The sequence below is a fragment of the Podarcis raffonei genome, chromosome 2, assembly GCF_027172205.1.
Source record: "Podarcis raffonei isolate rPodRaf1 chromosome 2, rPodRaf1.pri, whole genome shotgun sequence".
Classification (NCBI taxonomy): domain Eukaryota; kingdom Metazoa; phylum Chordata; class Lepidosauria; order Squamata; family Lacertidae; genus Podarcis; species Podarcis raffonei.
The window spans coordinates 120,609,738-120,634,213 of NC_070603.1; the positions used below are offsets into that span (position 1 = coordinate 120,609,738).

Genomic DNA, 24,476 nt, shown 5'->3' on the forward strand with positions numbered 1-24,476 from the left:
GGAAGGCTTATCTTATGCCTCTGCAGTCGCTGCGCAACCTGTGGGAGAGGTAGACAAATCGCCTTGAATAGACACCTCTCCCGCTTTGACCTCAGCTGCTCCTTCCCTCCCTTCATTCGCTGATTGAACCAGGAAGGAACGCACGCGCTTCCTTTGAACGCTCGCCGCTCGTCTTTCCCCTGCCTCTCTAGGAAGCGCGTGTCGCTCCCTTTAACCCAAGCGGCGGCGGGGCTTTGAAAGGATGGATTCTTAGAGAGGCAGGAAATGGGGGAACAGGGGGATGTCAATAGTGGGAGCAACTTCCTGCCTTGCGTTTCCCCCCCCCTCCACGAAATGTTTCTGCAAAATCGGCTTTTGAATGCTGTTTGCCAGAAGCTGCAGGCAGGTCAGTGGCTGTTGCTAGAGCGCGTGAAAAGCGCATTTAAAAGTGGGTTTGCTGGTGGGGGGAGAGGAGGGGGCGGGTCTTTCTTGGGAGAGGGTGGCAGGTTCAAAAGAATTATAGAATCCTAGAGTATCATCTAGTCCCACCCCCAGACCCTCCAACGTTTTTCCTATGAAAATCATTCCATAATGATAATTTTACTATTTATACCCCACACATCTGACTGGGTTGCCCCAGCTACTCTGGACAGCTTCCAACATACATAAAAACATAAAAACATTTTTTTAAAAAAAAGCTTCCCTATACAGGATCGCCTTCAGATGGCTCAGGGGTCGGATAGCTCCATACCCTCCAATGTTTCTCCAATTAAAATAGGGATGTCCTAAGAAAAAGTGGGACATTCCGGGATCAAATCCAGAAACTGGGACGGCTTCTCTAAATCAGGGATGTCCCTGGAAAATAGGGACACTTGGAATGCAAGAATATGCCACTGTCCCTTACAGGGATCAAACCTGCAACCTGCTGATGGAGAGGATACAGATTGCTGGTGGAGAGGGGCTGGTGGAGAGGGGAGACGGTGGAGTTGCTGGTGGAGAGGGGAGACGGTGACTGGCCCAAGATCACCCAGTGAGCTTCATGACTGAGCGGGGATTCGAACCCTGCTCTCCCAGTTCCGAGTCCAGCATTCTAACCATTACGCCACCCTGGCTCTCCAGTGAAATGTTGCCAGCCTTCAATTCTGTGTACCCCAAAGAGAAAGCCATTCCTCAGAATCTCTCAGTTCTGTGCACGCATCTGCACATCCTTCCTCAAGGCCATTTGTCTTCTTCTTCTGAGGCGATCCCTCGTAGCTGAGTAAGATTGTCTTTCACGAACCCAGTTTTAACAGTGAGTCCGTAAGTGGCTGTGGAGGCCATTCTGGATCCACACCTTTGGTAAAGGCTGTTCTCCAATTGGAGTGCTCACAGGCCAGTTTCCCAGTTATCAGTGCTTATACAGTCGTACCTCGGACTTCGAACGCCTTTGGCTCCCAAACGCCGCAAACCCAGAAGTGAGTGTTCCGGTTCGCGAACGTTCTTTGGAACCCAAGCATTCAGTGTGGGTTCTGTGGCTTCCGATTGGCTGCAGCAGCTTCCTGCAGCCAATTGGAAACCGTGCCTTGGTTTCCAAACTTTTTGGAAGTCAAACGTACTTCCAGAACGGATTCTGGATACAGAGGTACCACTGTACAGGGTTACATATGCTTCAGGTTACAGACACTTCAGGTTACAGACTCCGCTTACCCAGAAATAGTACCTTGGGTTAAGAACTTTGTCAAAGAAGGACAGAACTTTTTTCATGTATGCTACAACAGCAGCAAGAATACTCATCGCAAAGTATTGGAAGACGCAAGATCTACCCACTCTGGAAGAATGGCAGATGAAACTGATTGACTGTATGGGATTGGCAGAAATGATGAGCAGAATCTGTGACCAGGGAGAAGAGTCGGCAGAAGAAGATTGGAAAAAATTTAAGGTCTACTTACAGAAATATTGTAAAATTAAGGAATGCTGAATGATGTTGGATTGAAATTGAGTGGTTTCTAGCTGTAATGATATAAAGGAACATGGATGAAAAAAAGGGTTTGGATAGAAAATAAGGTGATATTATAAGCTGTAATGCTTTAAGTTAAGGATTTGCTGAACAAATAAGCTGAAATGGAATACAAGAAGGGGAGGTATGAGGAGGTCAGAGAAATTTGTTATTGAAAAGTATGTTTTATGAACTATATGTTGTTGTTTTTTTAATCTCTTTGTTTTTTGTTTGTATAAAAAATTGAAAACTTTAATAAATATCTTTTAAAAAAAAAGAACTTTGCTTCAGGATGAGAACAGAAATCACATGGTGGCAGTGGGAGGCCCCATTAGCTAAAGTGGTGCTTCAGGTTAAGAACAGTTTCAGGTTAAGAACGGACCTCCGGAACGAATTAAGTACATAACCAGAGGTACCACTGTGCTAGATTTTTAAAAAAATTGCCTTGAGAGTGTCTTTAAACCTCTTTTGTTGTCTCACAGCTGTTTGTCTCTTTACCTTCAGGGTGAGTGGTTTGTCATCCACCTGCTTCTGAATGACCTTTCTGTGGGCCGGGAATGAGGCATCTCTGAAGGAGCCCTTCTGAACCCCCTTTTGCGTTGACACAGCAGCTCTGGTTCCCAGGGGCGTTGCGGGACGGGGGGCAAGAGGCCTCGGGCTAAGCCTGGGAGGCGGGATGGCGGTGGAGCAAGCAGATGGGTCTCCTTCCCTGACTCTCCAGCTGCAGACCGAGCTGGATGAAAGCAAGGACGCAGAGATGAAGATGGAGCCAGAGGTGCTTCAGGGCCTCAAAGAGGCAACAGGGGCAGGAGACAGCTCCCCAGACTCCCAGTCAGCGGCCATCGGGGGCCCCAAACGCTGGGAAGAGCTGCAGCGCGTTAAGCAGGAGCCAGGTGAGGGTCTGTCGTCGCTCCGCTGGGAAGCCCAGTGGCAGGAATTCCTGAAGGCGGTGCAGACCCCTCACTCTGGCGAGGGCGACCCACAGCTGCCAGAAGCCGTGCCATGGGGTGAAGGCAAGAACGCCCTGTCCCGCTGTGAGAGGGCAGAGGCCATCAGCCAGGGGACTCAAGAACAGAGCCAGGATGGGGTCCTTCCTTTCAACAGAGCAGCCCAGCAAGATGATGGGAGGGAGGGCGCCACTGGCGATGTCGGACCAGCGATAAAGATGGAGGACCCCGCCAGCACAGAGGCCCAGCGTCGGCTTTTCAGGCAGCTCTGCTACTGGGACGCCCGGAGTCCTCGCGAGGTCTATGGGCGGCTCCGGGAACTGTGTGCGCAGTGGCTGAAGCCAGAGAGGAGCACCAAGGAGCAGATCCTGGACCTGGTGATCCTGGAGCAGTTCCTGGCTGTGCTGCCCTCGGAAATGGGGAGCTGGGTGAAGGAGCGAGGCTCGGAGAGCTGCGTCCAGGCCGTGGCCCTGGCAGAGGAATTCCTCCTGAGGCACCAGGAGGCGGAGAAAGCGGGAGGGCAGGTGAGAGGGCCTCATCCTGGGATTTCCCCCTGAGGCGGTTGTGGCGCAAAGGCCTGAGTGTCGCACCTTAAAAAGGGTGGAGACCAAGGGTGGGGAGCCTTAGGCACAGGGGCCAAATACAGGCCTCTCTCTGGCCCTCAGGACCCTTCTCAGGCCATGCTCTTGGTTGACCATCAGTTCTTCCGGATGTTTAGCTGAAATCTCCTTTCTTGTAACTTGAAGCCATGTGTTCGAATCCTACCTTCCAGAGCAGGAGAACACAAGCTCGCTCCATCTTCCACGTGACAACCTTTATTAGAAGATAGCTATCCCAATTCTCCTCTTTTCCTTTTTGTTTTTTTATAATAATTGTTTGATTTTAGAAATTACAAACTTAAAACAAAGTCAATTATAAAAAAGCCATGTAAAGAGATTACTCAGAATCTCAGGACTTCCCCCCCATCCCCTCCATTGGGTCCTAATATCAATATTTACAACTGCATATCAGTCCGTTATCCACATTTTTTATCCATCTAAATTGTCCATAGTTTCTGTTACTCTACAAGTGGGGTTAAAATCCTGCTGATGTTTTCATCTGCTTACAATGGTCTCCTAAGTAAGATATAAATTTTCCCATTCTTTGTTAAAGTTCTTGTCTTCTTGGTTCCTGAGCTTCCTGGTTAATTTTGCCATTTCAGCATAGTCCATCAACTTGGTTTGCCATTCTTCCCTGGTTGGGATTGTTTCTTCCTTCCATCTCTGGGCTAATAACATCCATGCGGCAGTTGTCGCATATGTAAAAAGTCTTTTTCTGTCCTTTGGTATCTCAGTACCTATAATTCCTAATAATGAAAGCTTCTGGTGTTTTGACAAATGTTATTTTAAACATTTTTTTTCATTTCATGATATATCACCTCCCAGAAAGTTATTGTTACCCTACACGTCCACCACATATGGTAAAGGGTACCTTCTTTTTCTTTACATAGAATCATAGAATCATAGAGTTGGAAGAGACCACTAGGGCCATCGAGTCCAACCCCCTGCCAAGCAGGAAACACCATCAGAGCACTCCTGACATATGGTTGTCAAGCCTCTGCTTAAAGACCTCCAAAGAAGGAGACTCCACCACACTCCTTGGCAGCAAATTCCACTGTCGAACAGCTCTTACTGTCAGGAAGTTCTTCCTAATGTTTAGGTGGAATCTTCTTTCTTGTAGTTTGGATCCATTGCTCCGTGTCCGCTTCTCTGGAGCAGCAGAAAACAACCTTTCTCCCTCCTCTATGTGACATCCTTTTATATATTTGAACATGGCTATCATATCACCCCTTAACCTCCTCTTCTCCAGGCTAAACATGCCCAGCTCCCTTAGCCGTTCCTCATAAGGCATCGTTTCCAGGCCTTTGACCATTTTGGTTGCCCTCCTCTGGACACGTTCCAGTTTGTCAGTGTCCTTCTTGAACTGTGGTGCCCAGAACTGGACACAGTACTCCAGGTGAGGTCTGACCAGAGCAGAATACAGTGGCACTATTACTTCCCTTGATCTAGATGCTATACTCCTATTGATGCAGCCCAGAATTGCATTGGCTTTTTTAGCTGCCGCGTCACACTGTTGGCTCATGTCAAGTTTGGGGTCAACCAAGACTCCTAGATCCTTTTCACATGTACTGCTCTCAAGCCAGGTGTCACCCATCTTGTATTTGTGCCTCTCATTTTTTTTGCCCAAGTGCAATACTTTACATTTCTCCCTGTTAAAATTCATCTTGTTTGTTTTGGCCCAGTTCTCTAATCTGTCAAGGTCGTTTTGAAGTATCTAGCAGGTATTTGTACTTGTTCTATACAGTAATTCTCTTCTTTTCCTTGTCCTCTGCTGCCCCAGGGGACATCCACACAACAGCTAAAGCACGTAAACAGCCTTGATTCCCCCCCCCACGCAAAGAATTCTGGGAACTGTAGTTTGTTCCGGATGCTGAGAGTGCAGGCGGTTCTCATATTCGGCTAGAAATGGAACACTGGACATTGCTGCGATGGTCCCACCCATCCATTAGACTTAGACCTTATCTCTGGTCTGATCCCCTTCCTCACTGCTGCTGTCATTCTGTGAAATATTGTCTGGACCACTTTGTTTCTTGACTAAAACGTTGACGGGTATTTCAGGTGCCAGGGGCGTTCCAAGAGGCTGCTGTCACCTTTGCTGGAAATGTGGAGGCATCGCCGGAAACCACCCAGAGGCAGCTCGGTGGCGAGTTCAAACGGGAAAATGAGGGGGTCTCCAGTGTGCTGGGTAAGGGCTCACCCCCCGCCGTGAATTGTCGTTTCAAGTAGGGATAATGCCCTGACGAATCACTGGCTTGGGGCACTCGGCCCCTTCTGTGACGCCCATCAAAGGTCTCAGTAGCGAAACCCCTCAGAAATCCACAATCCACAACAGACTTGTTTCCTCTTCCTGTTCAGTTCCTGTTTGCATTGACTTAGCCATTCCTACATTGAAATGCCCCCGAAACTGGCTTTAGGGAAGTTTTTAATGTTTGATGTTTTATCGTGTTTTTAATATTCTGTTGGGAGCCGCCCAGAGTGGCTGGGGAGGCCCGGCCAGATGGGCAGGGTATAAGTAATGAAAAGTAATGAAAGTAATGAATAGTAATGAAAAATTACTATTACTACTACAGTGGTACCTCGGGTTAAGAACTTAATTCGTTCTGGGGTTCGTTCTTAACCTGAAACTTCTTAACCTGAAGCACCACTTTAGCTAATGGGGCCTCCTGCTGCTGCTGCACCGCCAGAGTACGATTTCTGTTCTCATCCTGAAGCAAAGTTCTTAACCTGAAGCACTATTTCTGGGTTAGCGGAGTCTGTAACCTGAAGCGTCTGTAACCTGAAGCGTCTGTAACCCGAGGTACCACTGTAGTAGAAAAGCTGCCTTGTCTCTTTGACCAAAGCAGAATCAGTTGCTAAAAGTTTATAGAATCACTGGGTTGGAGATAGCTTTTTGGCTCCACGAAGCTGACCCTTGACAGGATCGGCCTTGAAGATGAAATTTTAACGGGGGGGGGGGACACCCCCTGTCAATCACATGATGTCGCAATAACATCAGATGGAAGGTGCCACTAAAACAAAGTGTTTTCCCTCACTCCTTCATTTTAAGTGGGGCGTTCTGATGCAAACCCCATCCTGTTTCACACCTGGTCTAACCCCCCCCGCCAAGTCTGGGTGAAAGAACATGATTTGCAAACGAGAGGTTGTTTCTGCAGTTTAACTTGTTGCATCCCTAACTCATGGGATCATAGATTTGTAGCATTGGAAGGGATTTTGAGGGTCATCTGGCCCAAACCCCCACAATGCAGGAATCTCAGCTAAAGCATCCATGACAGACGGCCTTCTAAAAACCTCCAATGAATCAGGTTAATATTATTATTATTATTATTATTATTATTATTATTATTTTATTATTTATACCCCGCCCATCTGGCTGGGTTTCCCCAGTTACTCTGGGTGGCTTCCAACAGAATATTAAAATACAATAGTATATTAAACATTAAAAGCTTCCCTAAACAGGACTGCCTTCAGATGTCTTCTAAAAGTCTGGTAGTTGTTTTTTCTCTTTGACATCTGGTGGGAGGGCGTTCCACAGGGTGGGTGCCACTACCGAGAAGGCCCTCTGCCTGGTTCCCTGTAGCTTTGCTTCTTGTAGGGAGAGAACGGCCAGAAGGCCCTCAGTGCTGGACCTCAGTGTCCGGGCTGAACGATGGGGGTGGAGACGCTCCTTTAGGTATACTGGGCCGAGGCCATTTAGGGCTTTAAAGGTCAGCACCAACACTTTGAATTGTGCTCAGAAATGCACTGGGAGCACAGGGTTAGGTGCTCCAGTTCGTTCCTAACAATCTCCTTTTGTTATTTCAGCAGGTGACAGGGGCCAGTGTGCTACTGAGGGAGAACTATTCTGGGTCCCACAAGGAAGAGCGATGGGTCAGGAGCTGGAGGAAAAAGATGGAAGCCAAGGAAAGCCAGAGAAGCTTCGGAGCCATGAGATGTGGAGGGACAAATTTCTCCCTTACCTGGAGGATGGCGACGTCTGCGAAATGCCAGCCCAGCAGGGCACCCTCAAAAGGAAGAAGCGCGTCAGAAGCGCGGTGAGCGAGAAGCTTCTCCGAGACGAATCGAACCTCCGTGGAATCCACACGGGGGAGAAACCACACGACTGCTCGGTCTGCGGGAAGATATTCCGCAGGCGCTCGGACCTCAACAGCCACCAGCGAACCCACACGGGAGAGAAGCCTTACGTTTGCCTGAACTGCGGGAAGAGGTTCAACCGGAGCACGAACCTTATTTCACACAAGAGAATCCACACGGGGGAGAAGCCCTATAAATGCTCGGACTGCGGGAAAAACTTCTGCCACAAATCCGGCCTGATTAGGCACCGGAGGACCCACACAGGAGAGAAGCCGTACGCCTGTTCCGAGTGCGGGAAGAGCTTCAGCCAGAGGCAACATCTGATCACCCACCAGCGGAACCACACGGGAGAAAAACCGTTCACGTGCTCCGAGTGCGGGAAGAGCTTCAACCAGAGCCAGCACCTTACCACACACCAGAGAAACCACACTGGGGAGAAGCCCTTTGAATGCTCCCAGTGCGGCAAACGCTTTTGCGACAAGTCCACCCTTTTTAGACACCAGAGAAGCCACATTGGGAAGAAACCCTTCAAATGCTCCAAATGCGAAGAGAGCTTCTACCGGAGCAAGCATCTTATCAGACATCAGAGAATCCATCTTGAACCTTCGGCGGTCTAATTTCGTGGGGGTTTTTTCCCCTCCTAAGTTAATGTATATAAACAGTGTTTGTTCCTTGCTTTTTGCTGTCCGCAAATCATGTTTCGAAGGCATTGGGGATACCATATTTTTTGCTCCATAAAACGCACTTTTGTCTTCCTAAAAAGTAAGGGGAAATGTCTGTGCGTCTTATGGAGCGAATGTGTGGTCCCTAGAGCTGAATTGCCCAGGGGCAAAATGCAGATCATGTTTTTTTGAGATAGCGAGAGAGAGAGGGAAGTGGGTGTTCAAACAAAGCCGCTGATCGGCAAGCAATCAGGAGCGAGATAAGGGACGCTAGCAATAAAGGAGGCTGCCTGGGAGGGGGAGGTAAAAGCCCATGGATCCTCAGGATTTTTACATTGGGTCACCCCAAATTCACCATCAGATCACATAGCATGTCCATGGCTACAGCCTGCACCAAAAATATCATGCACCTACTGTTGCCTGGGGCAGCAATGGTGCAAAAACGTGGTTACAAAGCACGGATCCACATGGATCCTCAGGATTTTTGCATTGGGCTACTCCAAACTCACTGTCAAATCACATGTCTGTGGCCACAGCATGAACCACAAAAATCATACATCCACTGTTTCGTTCGGAATATTTTTTTTTCTTGTTTTCCTCTAAAAACTAGGTGTGTCTTATGGAGCGGAAAATATGGTAATTACTGCCTTCAGACAGATGGATGGGGTACAAATAAAAAAAAATTACCATCATCATCACTCGATAGCCCTCTCCTCTGTGAATTTGTCTTTTTTAAAATCAGTGCCTGTTGGTGCTTCCTGTGGCAGTGAGTTCCACAGTTTAACTGTGAGATACTTTTCTTTGGTCCAATGTTCGGCATCATTGGACGTCTGGTGTTATGGGAGCGTGAGAAGCATGTTGTCAGTGTTCCCCACGGCTTGCGTTTCTTTTTGCGTGCCACGCATTAGTTTTCCCTCCTCAAAATAAAATAAATGTGACAAGCAGCCCATAAGATGGACCGCGCATAATTTTATAAACTTCTGCCTCGTTGCCTCTTTCTCACATTTCCCTCTAAACAAAAAAAAATAAAAAAATCCCCAAATGTTGAAACCTCTCTGCACGGGGGAGACGCTTCGACTTTGGCTGGTGTTTTCTGAAACTCTTCCCAACTCTACAATATCCTTTTGGGAGGGTGGGGACCGCATGGGCAAAGCACCGTTGTTAGCAGAAATATGAATCACCCCACACTTAGTCCTTTTACAATTTCTCTCTCTGTTGGAAGCTGCCTTAAAGGTAAAGGGACCCCTGACCATTAGGTCCAGTCGTGACCGACTCTGGGGTTGCGGTGATCATCTCGCTTTATTGGCCAAGGGAGCTGGCATACAGCTTCCAGGTCATGTGGCCAGCAGGACTAAGCCGCTTCTGGCGAACCAGAGCAGCGCATGGAAACGCTGTTTACCTTCCTGCCGGAGTGGTACCTATTTATCTACTTGCACTTTGACGTGTTTTCGAACTGCTAGGTTGGCAGGAGCAGGGACCGAGCAACGGAAGCTCATCCCATCGCGGGGATTCAAACCGCCGACCTTCTCCTCGGCAAGTCCTGGGCTCTGTGGTTTAACCCACAGCGCCACCCACATCCCTTCTAGGAAGCTGCCTCACGCCAGGTCAAATTATCCGGCCATCTAGCCCAGCAGTGGTTAGTGTCAGCAAATATTTTGGATCTCATACAGAAAAAGGTCTTTCCCCTCCTCCTGCTCCCTGGTCTTTTTAAACGGGGTTTGAACCCGAGACCTTGTGAGGCGGGTGTTCTGCCACCAAGCTACAAATCCTGCAATATTTGAATATCCCGATATCCACCCTCCCACTGTCTTCCCCCCACCCTAAAATCCCACTCTGTAAAGACTGCGTTTCCCACTTGGTTCCTGACATCGTTTGTTCAGATGTGAAACCCAGCCAGATGAGAGGGGAATGAATGAATGAATGAATAAATACATTAATATGATAATTCCTGATCCAACACAATTAACCTTCCTCTCCTGTCCAGCCACTGCCGGGATGAAATTGTGTCTTCATTTTTTATTTTTTTTAAATCATTTTTATTGATTTTCCAATAAAAACAGCCAATTGAGATATCCGAATCATAATCCAATTAAAAATAATAAACTAAAATAAAAACAACCACCCAATTATAGTCCAAATTGCAATTATTAATTTTTACGCGCTCCCCATAGTCTGGACCTCTGAAGCATATCTCCAAATCTTCCTTCCTGCCTCTTCTCGTTGCTTTCATATTTTCCGCCTTCTGATCTTAACGCTTTAAAGTTCTCCGTCCCTGGCTATGCGATTCTCAGTCATGTCAAAAATCATGTATCCTTTCATCCATCGAATACAGCTTTATTTGTAAATATATATTTTTTTGTGTCTTCATTTTTTCATATCGGGTTCTATTAAGGGTTTTCAGCATAAAACACAATGGAAGCCAAATTAATGAAAAGAACTAGGAAAGAAGCAAGAATAAGGAAAAGAAGGAAATAACAAAGTAGAAAAAGAAGCGAAGACGAAAAAGAAGTGTGTGTGTGTGTGTGTGTGTGTGTGTGTGTGTAAATCCACAAGATCCTCTATCCTAATTTTATTTTAACCCCCAAGGGATGACAACCAAAATGATCAAAGGTCTGGAATCTAAACCTTATGAAGAACGGTTGAAGGAGCTGGGTAGGTTTAGCCTTGAAAAGAGGAGACCGAGAAGAGGCAAGATAGCCAATTTCAAATTTCGAAAAATAAATTTCAAAAACCAGGCAGAGGGCCTTCTCAGTAGTGGCGCCCTCCCTGTGGAACGCCCTTCCTTCAGACAACTACCTGACATTCAGAAGACATCTTAAGGCAGCCCTGTTAAGAGAAGTTTTTAACGTGTGATATTTTACTGTATTTTTGGTTTCTATGGAAGCCGCCCAGAGTGGCTGGGGAGGCCCAGCCAGATGGGCGGGGTATAAATAATAAATTATTATTATTATTCAGATGTCGAGGAGATAAAAGAATTACACAACTTTTAGAAAACACCTGAAGGCAGGCCTGTGTAGGGAGGTTTTTAAGGCTTGATGTTTTTATTATGTTTTTAGTTATTCTGTAAGATGCCCATGGTGGTCATGTGAAGGATGGAACAAACTTGTTTTCTCCTGTTTTGGAGGGCAAGACTGGAACCAATGTTTTTTTAGCCCAAGGCAACAGCTCTCCAGGACCTCAGAGAGGGTGTCTTTCCCAGCCCTACCTGCAAGACACCAGAATTTGAACCTAGGACCTTCCACATGCAAATTGTGTTCTCCCACTAAGCTACTGCCTCTTCCTCTAAAAATAAAGCAAGATTCTAGTCCTCATTTTTGTTGTTTAGTCGTGTCCGACTCTTCGTGACCCCCTGGACCAGAGCACACCAGGCACTCCTGTCTTCCACTGCCTCCCGCAGTTTGGTCAGACTCATGTTTGTTGCTTCGAGAACACTGTCCCACCATCTCGTCCTCTGTCGTCCCCTTCTCCTTGTGCCCTCCATCTTTCCCAACATCAGGGTCTTTTCCAGGGAGTCTTCTCTTCTCGTGAGGTGGCCAAAGTCTTGGAGCCTCAGCTTCAGGATCTGTCCTTCCAGTGAGCACTCAGGGCTGATTTCCTTCAGAATCGAGAGGTTTGATCTTCTTGCAGTCCATGGGACACTCAAGAGTCTTCTCCAGCACCAGAATTCAAAAGCATCAATTCTTCGGCGATCAGCCTTCTTGATGGTCCAGCTCTCACTTCCATACATCACTACTGGGAAAACCATAGCTTTAACTATACGGACCTTTGCTGGGTGATGTCTCTGATGTCTAGGTTTGTCATTGTTTAGTCCTCATAGTTCCGAACAAACAGCTGGTTTAAAAATGAATGTGGGAAGCCGTCTCAGGACATTGGTCCATCCAGCAACTAGGGGAGGCTCCTCAGGGTTTTGTTAAGAGACTATTTTGTGAAGGATGCTGGGAACTGTAGTTTTGTGCTGGGACAAACTACAATTCCCAGGATTTCTTTGGGGAAAGCCATGTGCTTTGAATGTGGTTTGTATGCAAGCCCGTGAAACAGGAACAAGCACAATGCACCAAGCTGTAGCGTTGCAATGAAAGTGAACCATGGTGGACATGTCCACAGATGTAAAAAATTTGGGATATGATTCATGAAGAGATTTTAAAAATGGATAAAAGTATCGTATACCAAAAGGGCAGAAGCATATCTATTAGGAATTTTGAATAAGGACATTCCCAATGACAAAATTAACATATTTCTGTCTGCAATGGCAGCGAGAATGTTGGTAGCCAGTCACTGGAAAGGAAATTATATCCCAACAAAGGGGGAACGGATAAGTAAACTTTGTGAGTACCTGGAGTTAGCAAAATTGACCGATTGAGTAAGGCATAAATCAAAAATTATCATTCAGAAACAATGGAAATGTTTAAAGGATTATACAAGCAGGGCTCAAATACGAATGTTTGGTTGTGTCTAGACTAACCTTGTGAAGAATACAGAGAACATAAAGATTTGATCGATTATGAAAGAATTTAAGGAAGGGAAATGACTGAAGAACAGATGTAAATGTGAGCAAGATAACTAAGAGACGTGCGGTATATGCGGTGGAAGTCTCTTATAATATTTTAACTAAGATTATATACTGTAGTGTTTGAAGCAAGAATTTGGCAATATTTTCTTTTTTCTTCTTTTCCTTTTATCTGTTTTCTTATAACTTTTCTTCTTTTTTCTTATTAGTTTTCATTTTGGGAAATATGTATATAAGGGTGTTTACAGTGCTATGTATTGTTTTTTGTTCTTTTTTTGTTGTCTTTTTACTGGAAAAAAAATCAATAAATAAATATATAAAAAAGAAAGCGAACCATTTTACAGAATCAACAGCACACTGCACGGCTCATGCATTGTTTTTTTGTCTCAGTACAAATAGTTTGGAGGCGGTGGAAGAATCTGACCCCCTCCCGGGGTTGTGTAGGTTTCCACATAACCCCAAATCACCATTCGTACGCGTCCTCTCCCATGTGCATCCTCTGGTGCTCAGTCAGGGCGGATCCTCGCTGGAAGCTCTCCCCACACATGGAGCATTCATGAGGATGTTCTTCGGCATTCAGCCTCCCCAGACCCAAACTGTACTGGCCGTTCCTCCTTTGGGCTTTCTGCTCCAAAGTGCACGGGGCTTTCACTAAAGGGAACTGGACTTCTGGGTGATGGCTGCTTTCATTTGCTCCCTGGTGTCCTTTGGACTCACGCTTTTTGTTATGTACTGAAGTTCTCACCCTGGGCCAGCAGGGGGATACTGCAGATAGTTTTCACTCAGGTCCACATATGCAAATAAGGAATTGAAAGTGACGTTCAGTGATTGGATAGTTACAGAAAGTTGTTACTGTTGTGTTATAGTGGAGCTCTATATAAGAAGGCTGGCTGAACCCTTCAGTTAATTTCTCTTCTGGGTCTGTGAATAAACAAGAGCTGTTTGAGGAATCACTGTGTCGTCTGATATGTTCACCCACAACTTAACACTTTTGCTCTGCAATCTCAGCTAACAAAGGAATGTTCCTCAGGGATATTTCCTCTGGCACAGCTTTCCCTTGGTGGGAATTCTCCATCTTGATCTCTCTCCTTTTTCCTGCAGCTGAAACCAAAAACATTTTTTAAACATTATGTGTGTGGGAAACCTCTAAGCAGGACCTGGGAATAAGAGCCCCTCCTGGAGGCTCCAGCAACAGCTATTCAGGAGGATTACTGCTTCCATCCACAGAGGCAGAGCATATAACCATCCAAAGTCTTCAGGTAAAGGTAAAGGGACCCCTAACCATTAGGTCCAGTCGTGGCCGACTCTGGGGTTGCGGCGCTCATCTCGCTTTATTGGCTGAGGGAGCCGGCGTACAGCTTCCGGGTCATGTGGCCAGCATGACTAAGCTGCTTCTGGCGAACCAGAGCAGCGCATGGAAACGCCGTTTACTTTCCCGCCAGAGCAGTACCTATTTATCTACTTGCACTTTGACGTGCTTTCGAACTGCTAAGTTGGCAGAAGCTGGGACCGAGAAATGGGAGCTCACCCCATCGCGGGGATTCAAACCACCAACCTTCTGATCGGCAAGCCCTAGACCCTGTGGTTTAACCCACAGCGCCACCCAAGTCCCCTACCAAAATCTTATCCTCGAGGAATTGTATCTAATCCCCTGTTAAAGCCCTCCAGGTTTTTCAGCCATTGGAAGGCAGCACACTTTATTAGGAATATAGGAAGACTTTACACTGTGTAGTAATATTGATTAATAATAATAGCCAAGTCGTACCAGGCATTCATATCTAGGGAAGGAACTCCATAACTGGGCTGCCACCATGCAGATGGTGCCTTCTGCCAGGTCCATCGAGGTCAGTCTTGCCTCCACTGACTGGCAGTGGCTCTGCAAGGTCTTCCCAACCATACCTGCAGATGTCCTGGCCAGGGATGATGGGAGCTGTAGTCTTAAGCAAACAGAGGGCACCAGGTTGGCAAGGCAGAAAGCGTCTGTTCCAATCTGAAGTTCTTTGCCAGCATGCTAAAAAGGGATAAAGTTAGAACTAGCAACCAGACTTTTAGGAGTTCTCTTCACGGAATCAAGTCCCACTTGCTAAATCAGAACTCCTGTCCATTTAGGGCAGAGGAGGATTTTCTCCCAATTCAAAAATGACAAGGAAGCCTATGAATGAAAAATGTTGCAGTATGAATACCACAATTTACTAGGTATGCGTGTGTTTGTGTGTAATCAAAAGCATGGGAAGCAATCCAGAAGCATTGTCTGCTACTTGAGAAAACATTCAGCAATTGCAAAAACCTGGAGACATATTTTTTTTAAAAAAATAAAGATCACATGATCACTGAGTCATTTCCAGGAAGGGAAACTCCCAGTGACTGAAAACTGAAAAAGCGAAACTTAACTCGGGTCTTCAGCGCGAGGGAGCCATGGCTGCTGCGGGGGGTCACATCCAGAATCTCCGTGATGAAGCCACTTGCTCCATCTGCCTGGATTACTTCAAGGATCCAGTGACCGTCCCGGAGTGTGGGCACAACTTCTGCCGATCCTGCTTGGTCCTGTTCTGGGGGGAATCGGAGGCAGAGGCTTCCTGCCCTCAGTGCAGAGAAAGAGTCCACAGAAGGAGCCTCGTCTCCAATCGGCAACTGGCTAATCTGGTGGAAATAGCGAAGAATCTCAGCCTTCAAGAGGGAAAGGAGGAAGGAGGGAAAGGAGGAGTCTGCGAGAAGCACCAGGAGCCCCTCAAGCTCTTCTGCAAGGAGGATGAAGCCCCCATCTGCCTGGTGTGCGACAAGTCAAAGGGGCACAAAGAGCACGAGGTGATTCCTCTGGAGGAGGCTTTTGAGGAATACAAGGTAGGAGATCTCTCGATCTTGAGGGGGGAGAAATAAATAGCTGTGGATTCTTCTTGGGAGGTTTTCTTTTGAATTCTCAGGTCCAAAGTAGGCATGGCATGAATTGGTCATTGTTTATCACCTTGGAAGCAGCCCAGGGGAAGCCTGAGGGCTCCTGGGATGGCTGGAGGGGGGAGTTGAAGTCTTTCTCTCTGCCAGGGGGACAAGGGGATCTTGAAATACTCACAGCAGCTTCAAAGATTTGAACTGGGACCTTGGCAGGGAGAGAAAGGGTTAACCTCATCCACATCCCCCAGCAAAGCTGCTTTGTACATATTTAGAACAGTAGAAATGTAAATGGCACATACACAACTAAGTACATGTCTCCTTTGGTTACCAGGATTCCTCCTCAATGCCCTGCAAAACAGAGAGCAGCAAGGGATCAGCTGCGGGGGCGGGGGGGGGGGGACTGTTAGCCAGGAATTGAGCAGATGGTGCAGGATCCCACCCCCCAAGTATCTGTTGGAAGCAGATTTGGGAGTGGGGAGTAGAAGCACCTACTGGTGGGGAGCACGTTTATTCTGGGGGTGATGTGGAGCCTGTGCAATGAGGTTTGGGGGGGCTGAGGATCTCCTCCCACCCCAAATTTTGAGACGCTCTGCTCTGCTCTATCCCTCTGCTCTATCCCTGCATCTCTCGCCTCTTGGGCTGACCTCACTAGTATCTCTTTGACGCTAGACTGATAAAAGATGAATTTTAACAGGGAGAAATGTAAAGTATTGCACTTGGGCAAAAAAAATGAGAGGCACAAATACAAGATGGGTGACACCTGGCTTGAGAGCACTACATGTGAAAAGGATCTAGGAGTCTTGGTTGACCACAAACTTGACATGAGCCAACAGTGTGACGCGGCAGCTAAAAAAGCCAATGCAATTCTGGGCTGCATCAATAGGAGTATAGCATCTAGATCAAGGGAAGTAATAGTGCCACTGTATTCTGCTCTGGTCAGACCTCACCTGGAGTACTGTGTCCAGTTCTGGGCACCACAGTTCAAGAAGGACATTGACAAACTGGAACGTGTCCAGAGGAGGGCAACCAAAATGGTCAAAGGCCTGGAAACGATGCCTTATGAGGAACGGCTAAGGGAGCTGGGCATGTTTAGCCTGGAGAAGAGGAGGTTAAGGGGTGATATGATAGCCATGTTCAAATATATAAAAGAATATATAAAAGAATATATAAAAGGATAAAAGGATGTCACATAGAGGAGGGAGAAAGGTTGTTTTCTGCTGCTCCAGAGAAGCGGACACGGAGCAATGGATCCAAACTACAAGAAAGAAGATTCCACCTAAACATTAGGAAGAACTTCCTGACAGTAAGAGCTGTTCGACAGTGGAATTTGCTGCCAAGGAGTGTGGTGGAGTCTCCTTCTTTGGAGGTCTTTAAGCAGAGGCTTGACAACCATATGTCAGGAGTGCTCTGATGGTGTTTCCTGCTTGGCAGGGGGTTGGACTCGATGGCCCTTGTGGTCTCTTCCAACTCTATGATTCTATGATTCTATGATTCTATGATTCTATGATACATCCCAGGTTGGATCCTGCCTTAGCTTCCTCCTCCTCCTCCTCTTCCCACTTCTCCCTGAGACCTCAAGGTGAGAAGTCAGGCTGGGACCCCCAAGGAGAGGGGAGGAGGCTGAGAGATCACTCCACAAGGGAGGGTGTTTGAGAAAAGGTGAGGGGCTGCCAGCTCTGCAGGCAAGAGGGGACCTAACTGTGATCCTGAGCCCCACAGGGTAGTTGATCCATGGAGCCATGGAGCCAAAAAGGCTGAAAACCTCTGTGCTTTTATTTCCTCCAGGAAACTACTTTGCTATTATAGCAAGGCTACTGGGCGCAAGAAGCCATTGTGATTTTAATTCCTCTGTGTGTCTCAATCAAAGCTGAGTTTTTCCTTTTCTCTTTAGGGAGAGATCTGTCGCCGCCTGGAGATTCTGAGGAAAGAGAGAGAGGAAATTCTGGCCTATCAAGCAGATCTGGACAAGGAAAGCAAAGACCTCCTTGTAAGTGTCTCTGTTGTTACTAGACAGGGAACAAGCACTTGAGACCTCCAGGTATAGGGCAGAGTATAAATTCAATAGAGAAGAAGAGGAAGAGGAAGAGGAAGAGGAAGAGGAAGAAGAAGAAGAAGAAGAAGAAGAAGAAGAAGAAGAAGAAGAGAGTCAGGACTGAGGAGGGATGGAGAAATCTGCCTGTTTCAGCTTCTCCACATTTCTCCTTTTTCCATATCGGTCTGTTACGAATCAGATGTTAGGGTAGCTACCTCCTTGTATAAATATTTTGATCTGTACTTTACCCTCATAAATACATTTTTTGTGAATATTACCTGGCTGGGTCAAGCTTGAAAATATCAGAACTTTAAAACTCTGTTTTGGTCTCCATATCTTTTCAGCAAGGAGCAAATTAGGTAAGTTCACTTTTGAATGCAGCTAAATTGAGTTTATTTCCCCTTGTCATTTATTATGTGAATAGCAGTCAAGGAGAAGCTTGAGGACTTGAGAGCTGAAAGGGTGGAAGCAATTCAATCCAAATCCTGATTTACTATAAATATTACTAAAGAACTGAATTCTAAATGTGCTCTCTTGTTCATTTTTAGGAAACTCAGGCTTTTTTTAAACCTTTAAAGTAAACAGGGGAGCTCTGGGAATGAACTCTGCACTTTGTCCTCCTCTGTTTCTGTTCCTTCCTACACCTAAATGGCCCCAGTCTAAACTGAGGGGTGTTTTATGTCCCTGATGTTCTCTGAACAACTGTGAACTCTGGTTATGCCATGCCCCAAAACATGCAGGGAACATCCATGGCTAGGAAAAAAGAGCTCCTTCCTTTAGGCTGTGTCTGTCTGCAAAATAGAAGTCAACAGAAACAGCAATGGAGAGGGCCTCCCCTCAAAATATAGGTTTACTTCTTTAGCCACTGGAGGTTTCATGTCTATAGAAAAATCAGAAGTGTCCTCCCTGTGGAATTCTCATAATTTTCTTTCTGCTGTTTCGAGGCTAAGCACCAAACACACTCAGACCTCCTCTTTTCTTGCAGAAATTAACAGAAACAGAGAGGCTGAAGATTGTGGAGAAGTTCAGAGAACTGCGCCAGTTCCTGGAAGAACAAGAAAAAGGTCTGCTGAGTGATGTGGAAGAGGTGGAGAAGGAGATTGCAGGGAGAAGGGATGAGCAGCTGGCCAGACTCTCCAGGAAACTCTCCTCTCTTGAGAGGATCATCCAGGAGATGGAGGAGAAGCGTCAGCAGCCAGCGAGTGAACTCCTGCAGGTAAGACGGTGGCAGGAACAGCCCAAGGATCCTGGAAAAGGCTGCCTCCAATCCTTTATGTGTCTCTTTCATGTATTCAAGGAGTGCAGGGGCTCAGATGATGGAGCCTCTAGTCAGGTATCTAATGGACAGGAAGACCCAAGAGACCTGGGATGCTTAACTCACCTGAATGCAGACTAGAGATTCTTCTGTGTTCTTGATGGAACAGGAGGTGGTTTTCTGCTCTTTGCTGATGATTTGTCTCCAAATGCCTTCCTTCTTGGCAATGCTGCCTTCCTGCCCTGGGCTGGGCTTCAGTGAGGATGAGTTCAGGCCTCCTTCCGACATGAGCGAGTCTCTTGACCAAGCTTCTTTTCCACTTCCCTCCACAACTTCTTGGTTAATCCCCTTCACAATGGATCCAGATCAGCCCAAAATGGTGCTCAGTCACAGTGCCGAAAGAGCAAGACAGGGGGACTCATCCAGACTGCTGCTTGTCCCACCCCTTTCCTCAAGGAAAACCTGCTCTCTACTGCTGAATTAGAGCAAACCTCAGCCAGGTTTTCTCCGGATTGACGTTTGCTTAGATGTTGAACTAAGGAACAGGTTTTTCCTGAGGGAAAGCGGCAGGGCAAAGGCAAAACTACCTGGACCTGTGTTTTCTGGGCACTGGAAAAGCAGAAGTGTGGATGAGCCCAAAGAAACACTCAGCTATATAATAATAATAATAAAAATAATAATAATAATAATAATAATAATAATAATAATAATAATAATAATAATAATTGTTGTTTAGTCGTTCAGCCGTGTCCGACTCTTCGTGACCCCATGGACCAGAGCACGCCAGGCACTCCTATCTTCCACTGCCTCCCGCAGTTTGATCAGACTCATGTTTGTAGTTTGAACACCGTCCAACCATCTCGTCCTCTGTCGTCCCCTTCTCCTTGTGCCCTCCATCTTTCCCAACATCAGGGTCTTTTCCAGGGAGTCTTCTCTTCTCATGAGGTGGCCAAAGTATTGGAGCCTCAGCTTCATGATCTGTCCTTCCAGTGAGCACTCAGGGCTGATCTCCTTAAGAATGGATACGTTTGATCTTCTTGCAGTCCAAGGGACTCTCAAGAATCTCCTCCAGCACCATAATTTAAAAGCATCAATTCTTCGGCGATCAGCCTTCTTGATGGTCCAGCTCTCACCTCCATACATGACTACTGGGAAAACCATGGCTTTAACTATACGGACCTTTGTTGGTAAGGTGAGGTCTCTGCTTTTTAAGATGCTGTCTAGGTTTGCCATCGCCTTTCTCCCAAGGAGCAGGCGTCTTTTAAATAATAATAATAATAACAACAAAAACAATAATAATAATAATAATAATATATTTTTGTCCTGCCCATCTGGCTGGGTAACCCCAGCCACTCTGAGCAGCTTCCAACCAAATATTAAAAACAATACAGCATCAGACATTAAAAACGTCCCTAAGAAGGGCTGCCTTCAGTTTTCTTCTAAAAGTCAGATAGTTTTTTACTTCCTTGACATCTGATGGAAAGGCGTTCCACAGGGCTGGTGCCACCACTGAGAAGGCCCTCTGCCTGGTTCCCTGTAACCTCACTTCTCGCAGCGAGGGAACTGCCAGAAGGCCCTCGGCACTGGACCTCAGTGTCCAGGCAGAACGATGAGGGTGGAGACGCTCCTTCAGGTACACTGGGCTGAGGCCATTTAGGGTTTGAAAGGTCAGCACCAACACTTTGAATTGTGCTCGGAAAAGTACTGGGAGCTGCTTTATTACCCCTTTGGAGGCATTTTATGTTGCAGGTGCTTTTCTTATTTCCAGTTGGAAAGTAGAATTTGAAATTTGGGGACTTCTATGGAAGACAATTTGGGACAGTTCTCTGGTAGGATTATCCTGTTGGCTTACTTACGTCTGAATTGCACAATGCAAACTGGATTAAAGTTAATAAACTTGATACTGGAAAAATTAATAATTTCAGACTGGAGAAATAAAAGCTGTGAGAAACCAAAACTGGCTGATTCAGCCATTCCTACCCAAAACCTTGCCATGTGCCAGGCAGACTGACTTCCGAGGGCCAGGGTCTGAGGGGGTCTTCCTAGTGTGGCCTGTGGTGTGCAGTGAATTCCCTTCTCTTTTCCCCTCTAGGATGTGAGAAGCACCTTGCAGAGGTAAGTGGATCTGGCTCATTTCCATTAGCATCCCTCCATGAGGCCGGGATGCAAGAACCTCAGACATGGCCCTCCAGGGGCTGCAGGGGGGAGACTGGAGGACTCTGAGGCACCTCACAGGTAAAAGCAGGGCCCCCTCTTTGGAACTTGACAATGGGTAGATCACAGTTGGTCTTTTTATACTGTGAGTAGATCAGTCTCTTGGGAGTTGGACGTGCCTGCCTCAGTTGTTTCCTTCTAGACTGACCAGTTCAGTCACTTTGCCGGCCCCCCACCCTGTCCCAAGCAAACTCCTGCCCCATAGAGCCCCTTGGGACGGGTCGATTTCTCACCAAGGAGCAGGAATTGGCTATTTTCTTGACCATATTCCAGCTGCGGTATTTATATTTAAGGTGTCACTCAGGTTCAGAGTAGAGATTTTAAGGAACATTTCTTGTTTCCCAACAAAAGTGCATCTCTTTTTCATGCTCACCCCTTCTCTGGGGACATCTAGAGAAAGGAAATGTGTGCTGTGCTCTCATCACCGTCAGACAATTCCTGCCCCTTGATACCATATGATTCTGCTGCTTCTTTGAATTGGCACCAGTGGGGAGACTCAGAGGCCTGGGGTTGCTGTTTTGGCCCTTGGGGGTCTGGCTGAGGAGTCCGTAGTGAGGAAGAAACTCCCCACTCAGCGCCTGCCTGTCTCTCTAGGCCTCCTCTCAATACCGTTCTTTTCCATTAACAGAAATTGCAGATTTGAATGGGCTGACATTGTTTTTCTTTTCACCAGGTATGAGAAAAGAGAGAGTCCAGAGAACCCACTGCCTTTCCCTCCAGAACTGAGGAACAGGATCTTGGAATCCTGTGATCTAAATCACCTTGTGGAGGATGCAATGAAACAATGGAAAGGTAATGAAAATTGGCTGCCAGGATTTCTCACTGGGAATTCTATTATTTCTTCAGAACTGAACATGCCAGGCTCTGACTGCATGGAATTGAGTAACCCCAGGATACCTTCCTTCTTGGTGCTCCGACTTTCATTTCCTGTCCCCCAGAATGGCCCATGTATATTGTGACGCTGGATCCTGTAAAGGAAGCCTGAACTAGAGTGTATCTGTTTTCATCTACGGAACCTCCTTTTCCTTTTGGTTACCAGTCTACATAAATCTGGGGTTGTCCTTTTGGAGGTTCTCCTGCTCTGAATGGAGTCAATTCAAGGATGCTACATTATGAAGTGTTACTTTTGTGTGGAGATTTATTTCAGGTGGAAGAGTGTTGCCCTTACACTTTATATCTTTTTGCTTCCTCAGATGCTGTGTTATACAGAAAACAGACTCAGAAAGGTAAATTTCCAGGGGAGGAACAATTTGACAGGAGGGATGGGGACTGATATTTCATGGGTGTTGAACCTTCCCTTCTGCAGACTTTGTGGCAAGTGAGGGAGCTATATGTATTATTATTATTATTATTATTATTATTATTATTATTATTATTTTGTTGTTGAAAGTTAACAACACTGCTACTAGCAATATAGCACAGCTTCTATAGCCTACATATAGTAGGGGTATTTCAGAGGAGAGTCATCATAGCGATCCATGGTTAAAAGTCAAAGTTGGCCAATGTGTCCTCTTTCTTGCTCTTCAAAATAGGGTAGCCCTACACTTGCCTATCATGACTGTCTCAGCCCCAAACTTGTAACCTTTTGAGTTATTCCCCGCTTCCCTCAAGGAACTAGTCTTATGGAATGTATTAAATCCCAAAGAGAAGCATGGAATAAGCAGTCCTTTGTAAAATTGCCCAGCCACCTGCCTCCTCTTCACTTTTGTGCACGAGGGCCCAGTACATAACCCACGCAAAAGTGAGGGGAAGCCTATATGTGGTTTTGTGTTGTATTTTAATGCTGTGGACCACCCTGAGACCTATAGATGAAGGGCAGTATGCAAATGTTGATATTATTATTATTCTTAGAACAGGGGGTCCTCATCCCCCAGCCCAACCCAGAGCTCCCCAAAGGCCAGTTCCCACAGAGATAGTCAGAGGAAAGCAGCTTCTCTCCTCTCCTGCCTCCTCCAATTCTCCTCTCTTTCCTCTTAGATAACACAGAAGAGCTGAGTAAAAGGTTTTTCCCCTTAGAAAATGCCTGGGTTGAGAGGAGGGCAGGCACAATGGACATTGAATATAAGAAAGGGAAGGAAACTGATTTAAAAACCAACCAGAAGTTATTTATTCTGATGAGAGTCTGCAGGGAGGAGTCTCAGTCTTGCATGCGATGCAAATAAATCCCCTTGATCTGAAAGGGAATCTGGGTTTTTCGGGTGTTTCTTGGATTAGGATGTCCATCTCTCTCTCTCTGCTGACTCTGCCTCTCTTCTCTCTCCCTCATCTTCTCCCCAACAGCAAATGTCACTCTGGATCCAGACACAGCCCATCCCCAACTCATCCTGTCCAAGGATCGGAAAAGCCTGAGATTGGGAGACAAACCTCAAGCCCAGCCTGATAATCCTGAGAGATTCAGTGACCGGCCTTGTGTGTTGGGACGTGAGGGATTCACAGCAGGCAGACATTTCTGGGAAGTCACTGTGGGAAGTGGGGAATGGTGGGATGTGGGAGTTGCCAGGAAGTCTGTGAGGAGAAAGGGCAGCTTCCCCTTATTCCCTGAGGAGGGGATCTGGGCTGTGAGGAAGAGGGGATGGGAGTACTGGGCCTGCACCTCCCCTGATTACTCTCCTCTGTCCCTGAGGGAGAAGCCCAGGAGGATCCGGGTGACTCTGGACTATGAAGGGGGACGTGTGTCTTTTTCTGACGCCGACTCAGGAGCTGAACTCTACACGTTCTCAGGAGCCTCGTTCTCGGGAGAGACCCTCCTCCCTTTCTTTCATCTGTGGGGAAATGAAACCCCCCTCAGTATCTCCTGAGGAGACTAAATCTGCCTCTCAGGCCCAGGTGGAGTTTCTCTCCAGACCAGAGTGACTGATATAAAAAACATTTACCCACCAGGAGAACCTTGGGCAGTTTTTCAAGGGCCCTTTGAGAAGATTCATTTTCCTTCCTTTCCCCAGAATTCCCTCTGCAGCTTGCTTCTTCTTAAAGAGACAGTCACACTTTTAACAGTCCCAATAAATCATCTTTTCCTCACCTTCAGTCTTGTTTTCCTTTTGAGATGTCTGATATGGCAGAGCATGAGACTCTTAATCCCAGGGTTGTGGGTTGGAGCCCCATGTTCGGCAAAGGTTTCCTGCAGTGCAGGGGGTGGGACTAGATGACCCTCAGGGCCCCTTGCAACTCTGCAATTCTACAAAACCTCCCTCTCCCCACAAGACCTTATGCAGCTGTGAAAATGCATGCATAATTGGATTAATAGAGGACTAAAAAATGAACCCCTTCCCCCACGTCAGGCAGGATAGCTCCTTACTCTGGAGACCTCAGATGGGAAGAAAATAAAAAAGAAATTGAACAGGGTGTC

At 46.6% G+C, this 24,476-nt stretch overlaps 3 protein-coding genes across 5 annotated transcripts in view; 2 read left to right on the forward strand and 1 right to left on the reverse strand.

Moving 5' to 3' along the window:
- Positions 1-9,177, forward strand: part of LOC128409626 (uncharacterized) — a 62,513-nt gene extending 53,336 nt beyond the window's left edge. Inside the window, exons 16-18 of the mRNA XM_053380190.1 lie at positions 2,540-3,425; positions 5,559-5,685; positions 7,302-9,177. Of these exons, the coding sequence (XP_053236165.1) occupies positions 2,540-3,425; positions 5,559-5,685; positions 7,302-8,188 (1,900 nt within the window). The 3' untranslated portion in view covers positions 8,189-9,177. The remainder of the gene's footprint in view (positions 1-2,539; positions 3,426-5,558; positions 5,686-7,301) is intronic.
- The window catches only part of LOC128408827 (uncharacterized), a 282,229-nt gene that overhangs the window by 134,604 nt on the left and 123,149 nt on the right, over positions 1-24,476 (reverse strand). The window lies entirely within an intron of this gene.
- LOC128409397 (zinc finger protein RFP-like) lies at positions 15,124-24,148 on the forward strand. Of its 3 annotated transcripts, XM_053379852.1 has the most exons (7): positions 15,131-15,581; positions 17,521-17,616; positions 18,647-18,877; positions 21,009-21,031; positions 21,804-21,922; positions 22,324-22,356; positions 23,411-24,148. In XM_053379852.1, exons 1-7 carry the CDS (start codon positions 15,156-15,158, stop codon positions 23,926-23,928), a joined length of 1,446 nt encoding a protein of 481 aa, XP_053235827.1. In that variant the 5' UTR covers positions 15,131-15,155; the 3' UTR covers positions 23,929-24,148. The 3 variants fall into 3 exon arrangements, with proteins under 3 accessions (XP_053235829.1, XP_053235828.1, XP_053235827.1); XM_053379854.1 differs by lacking the exon at positions 17,521-17,616 and having other exon boundaries at positions 15,124-15,581; XM_053379853.1 differs by lacking the exon at positions 22,324-22,356 and having other exon boundaries at positions 15,128-15,581.

Coding starts and splice junctions, on each gene's coding strand:
- LOC128409397 (XM_053379852.1), top strand. CDS start 15,156: ATGGCTGCTGCGGGGGGTCACATCCAGAATCTCCGTGATGAAGCCACT. Junction 21,032..21,803: donor GTGAGAAGCACCTTGCAGAG/GTAAGTGGATCT, acceptor TCTTTTCACCAG/GTATGAGAAAAGAGAGAGTC. Junction 22,357..23,410: donor CAGAAAACAGACTCAGAAAG/GTAAATTTCCAG, acceptor TCTCCCCAACAG/CAAATGTCACTCTGGATCCA.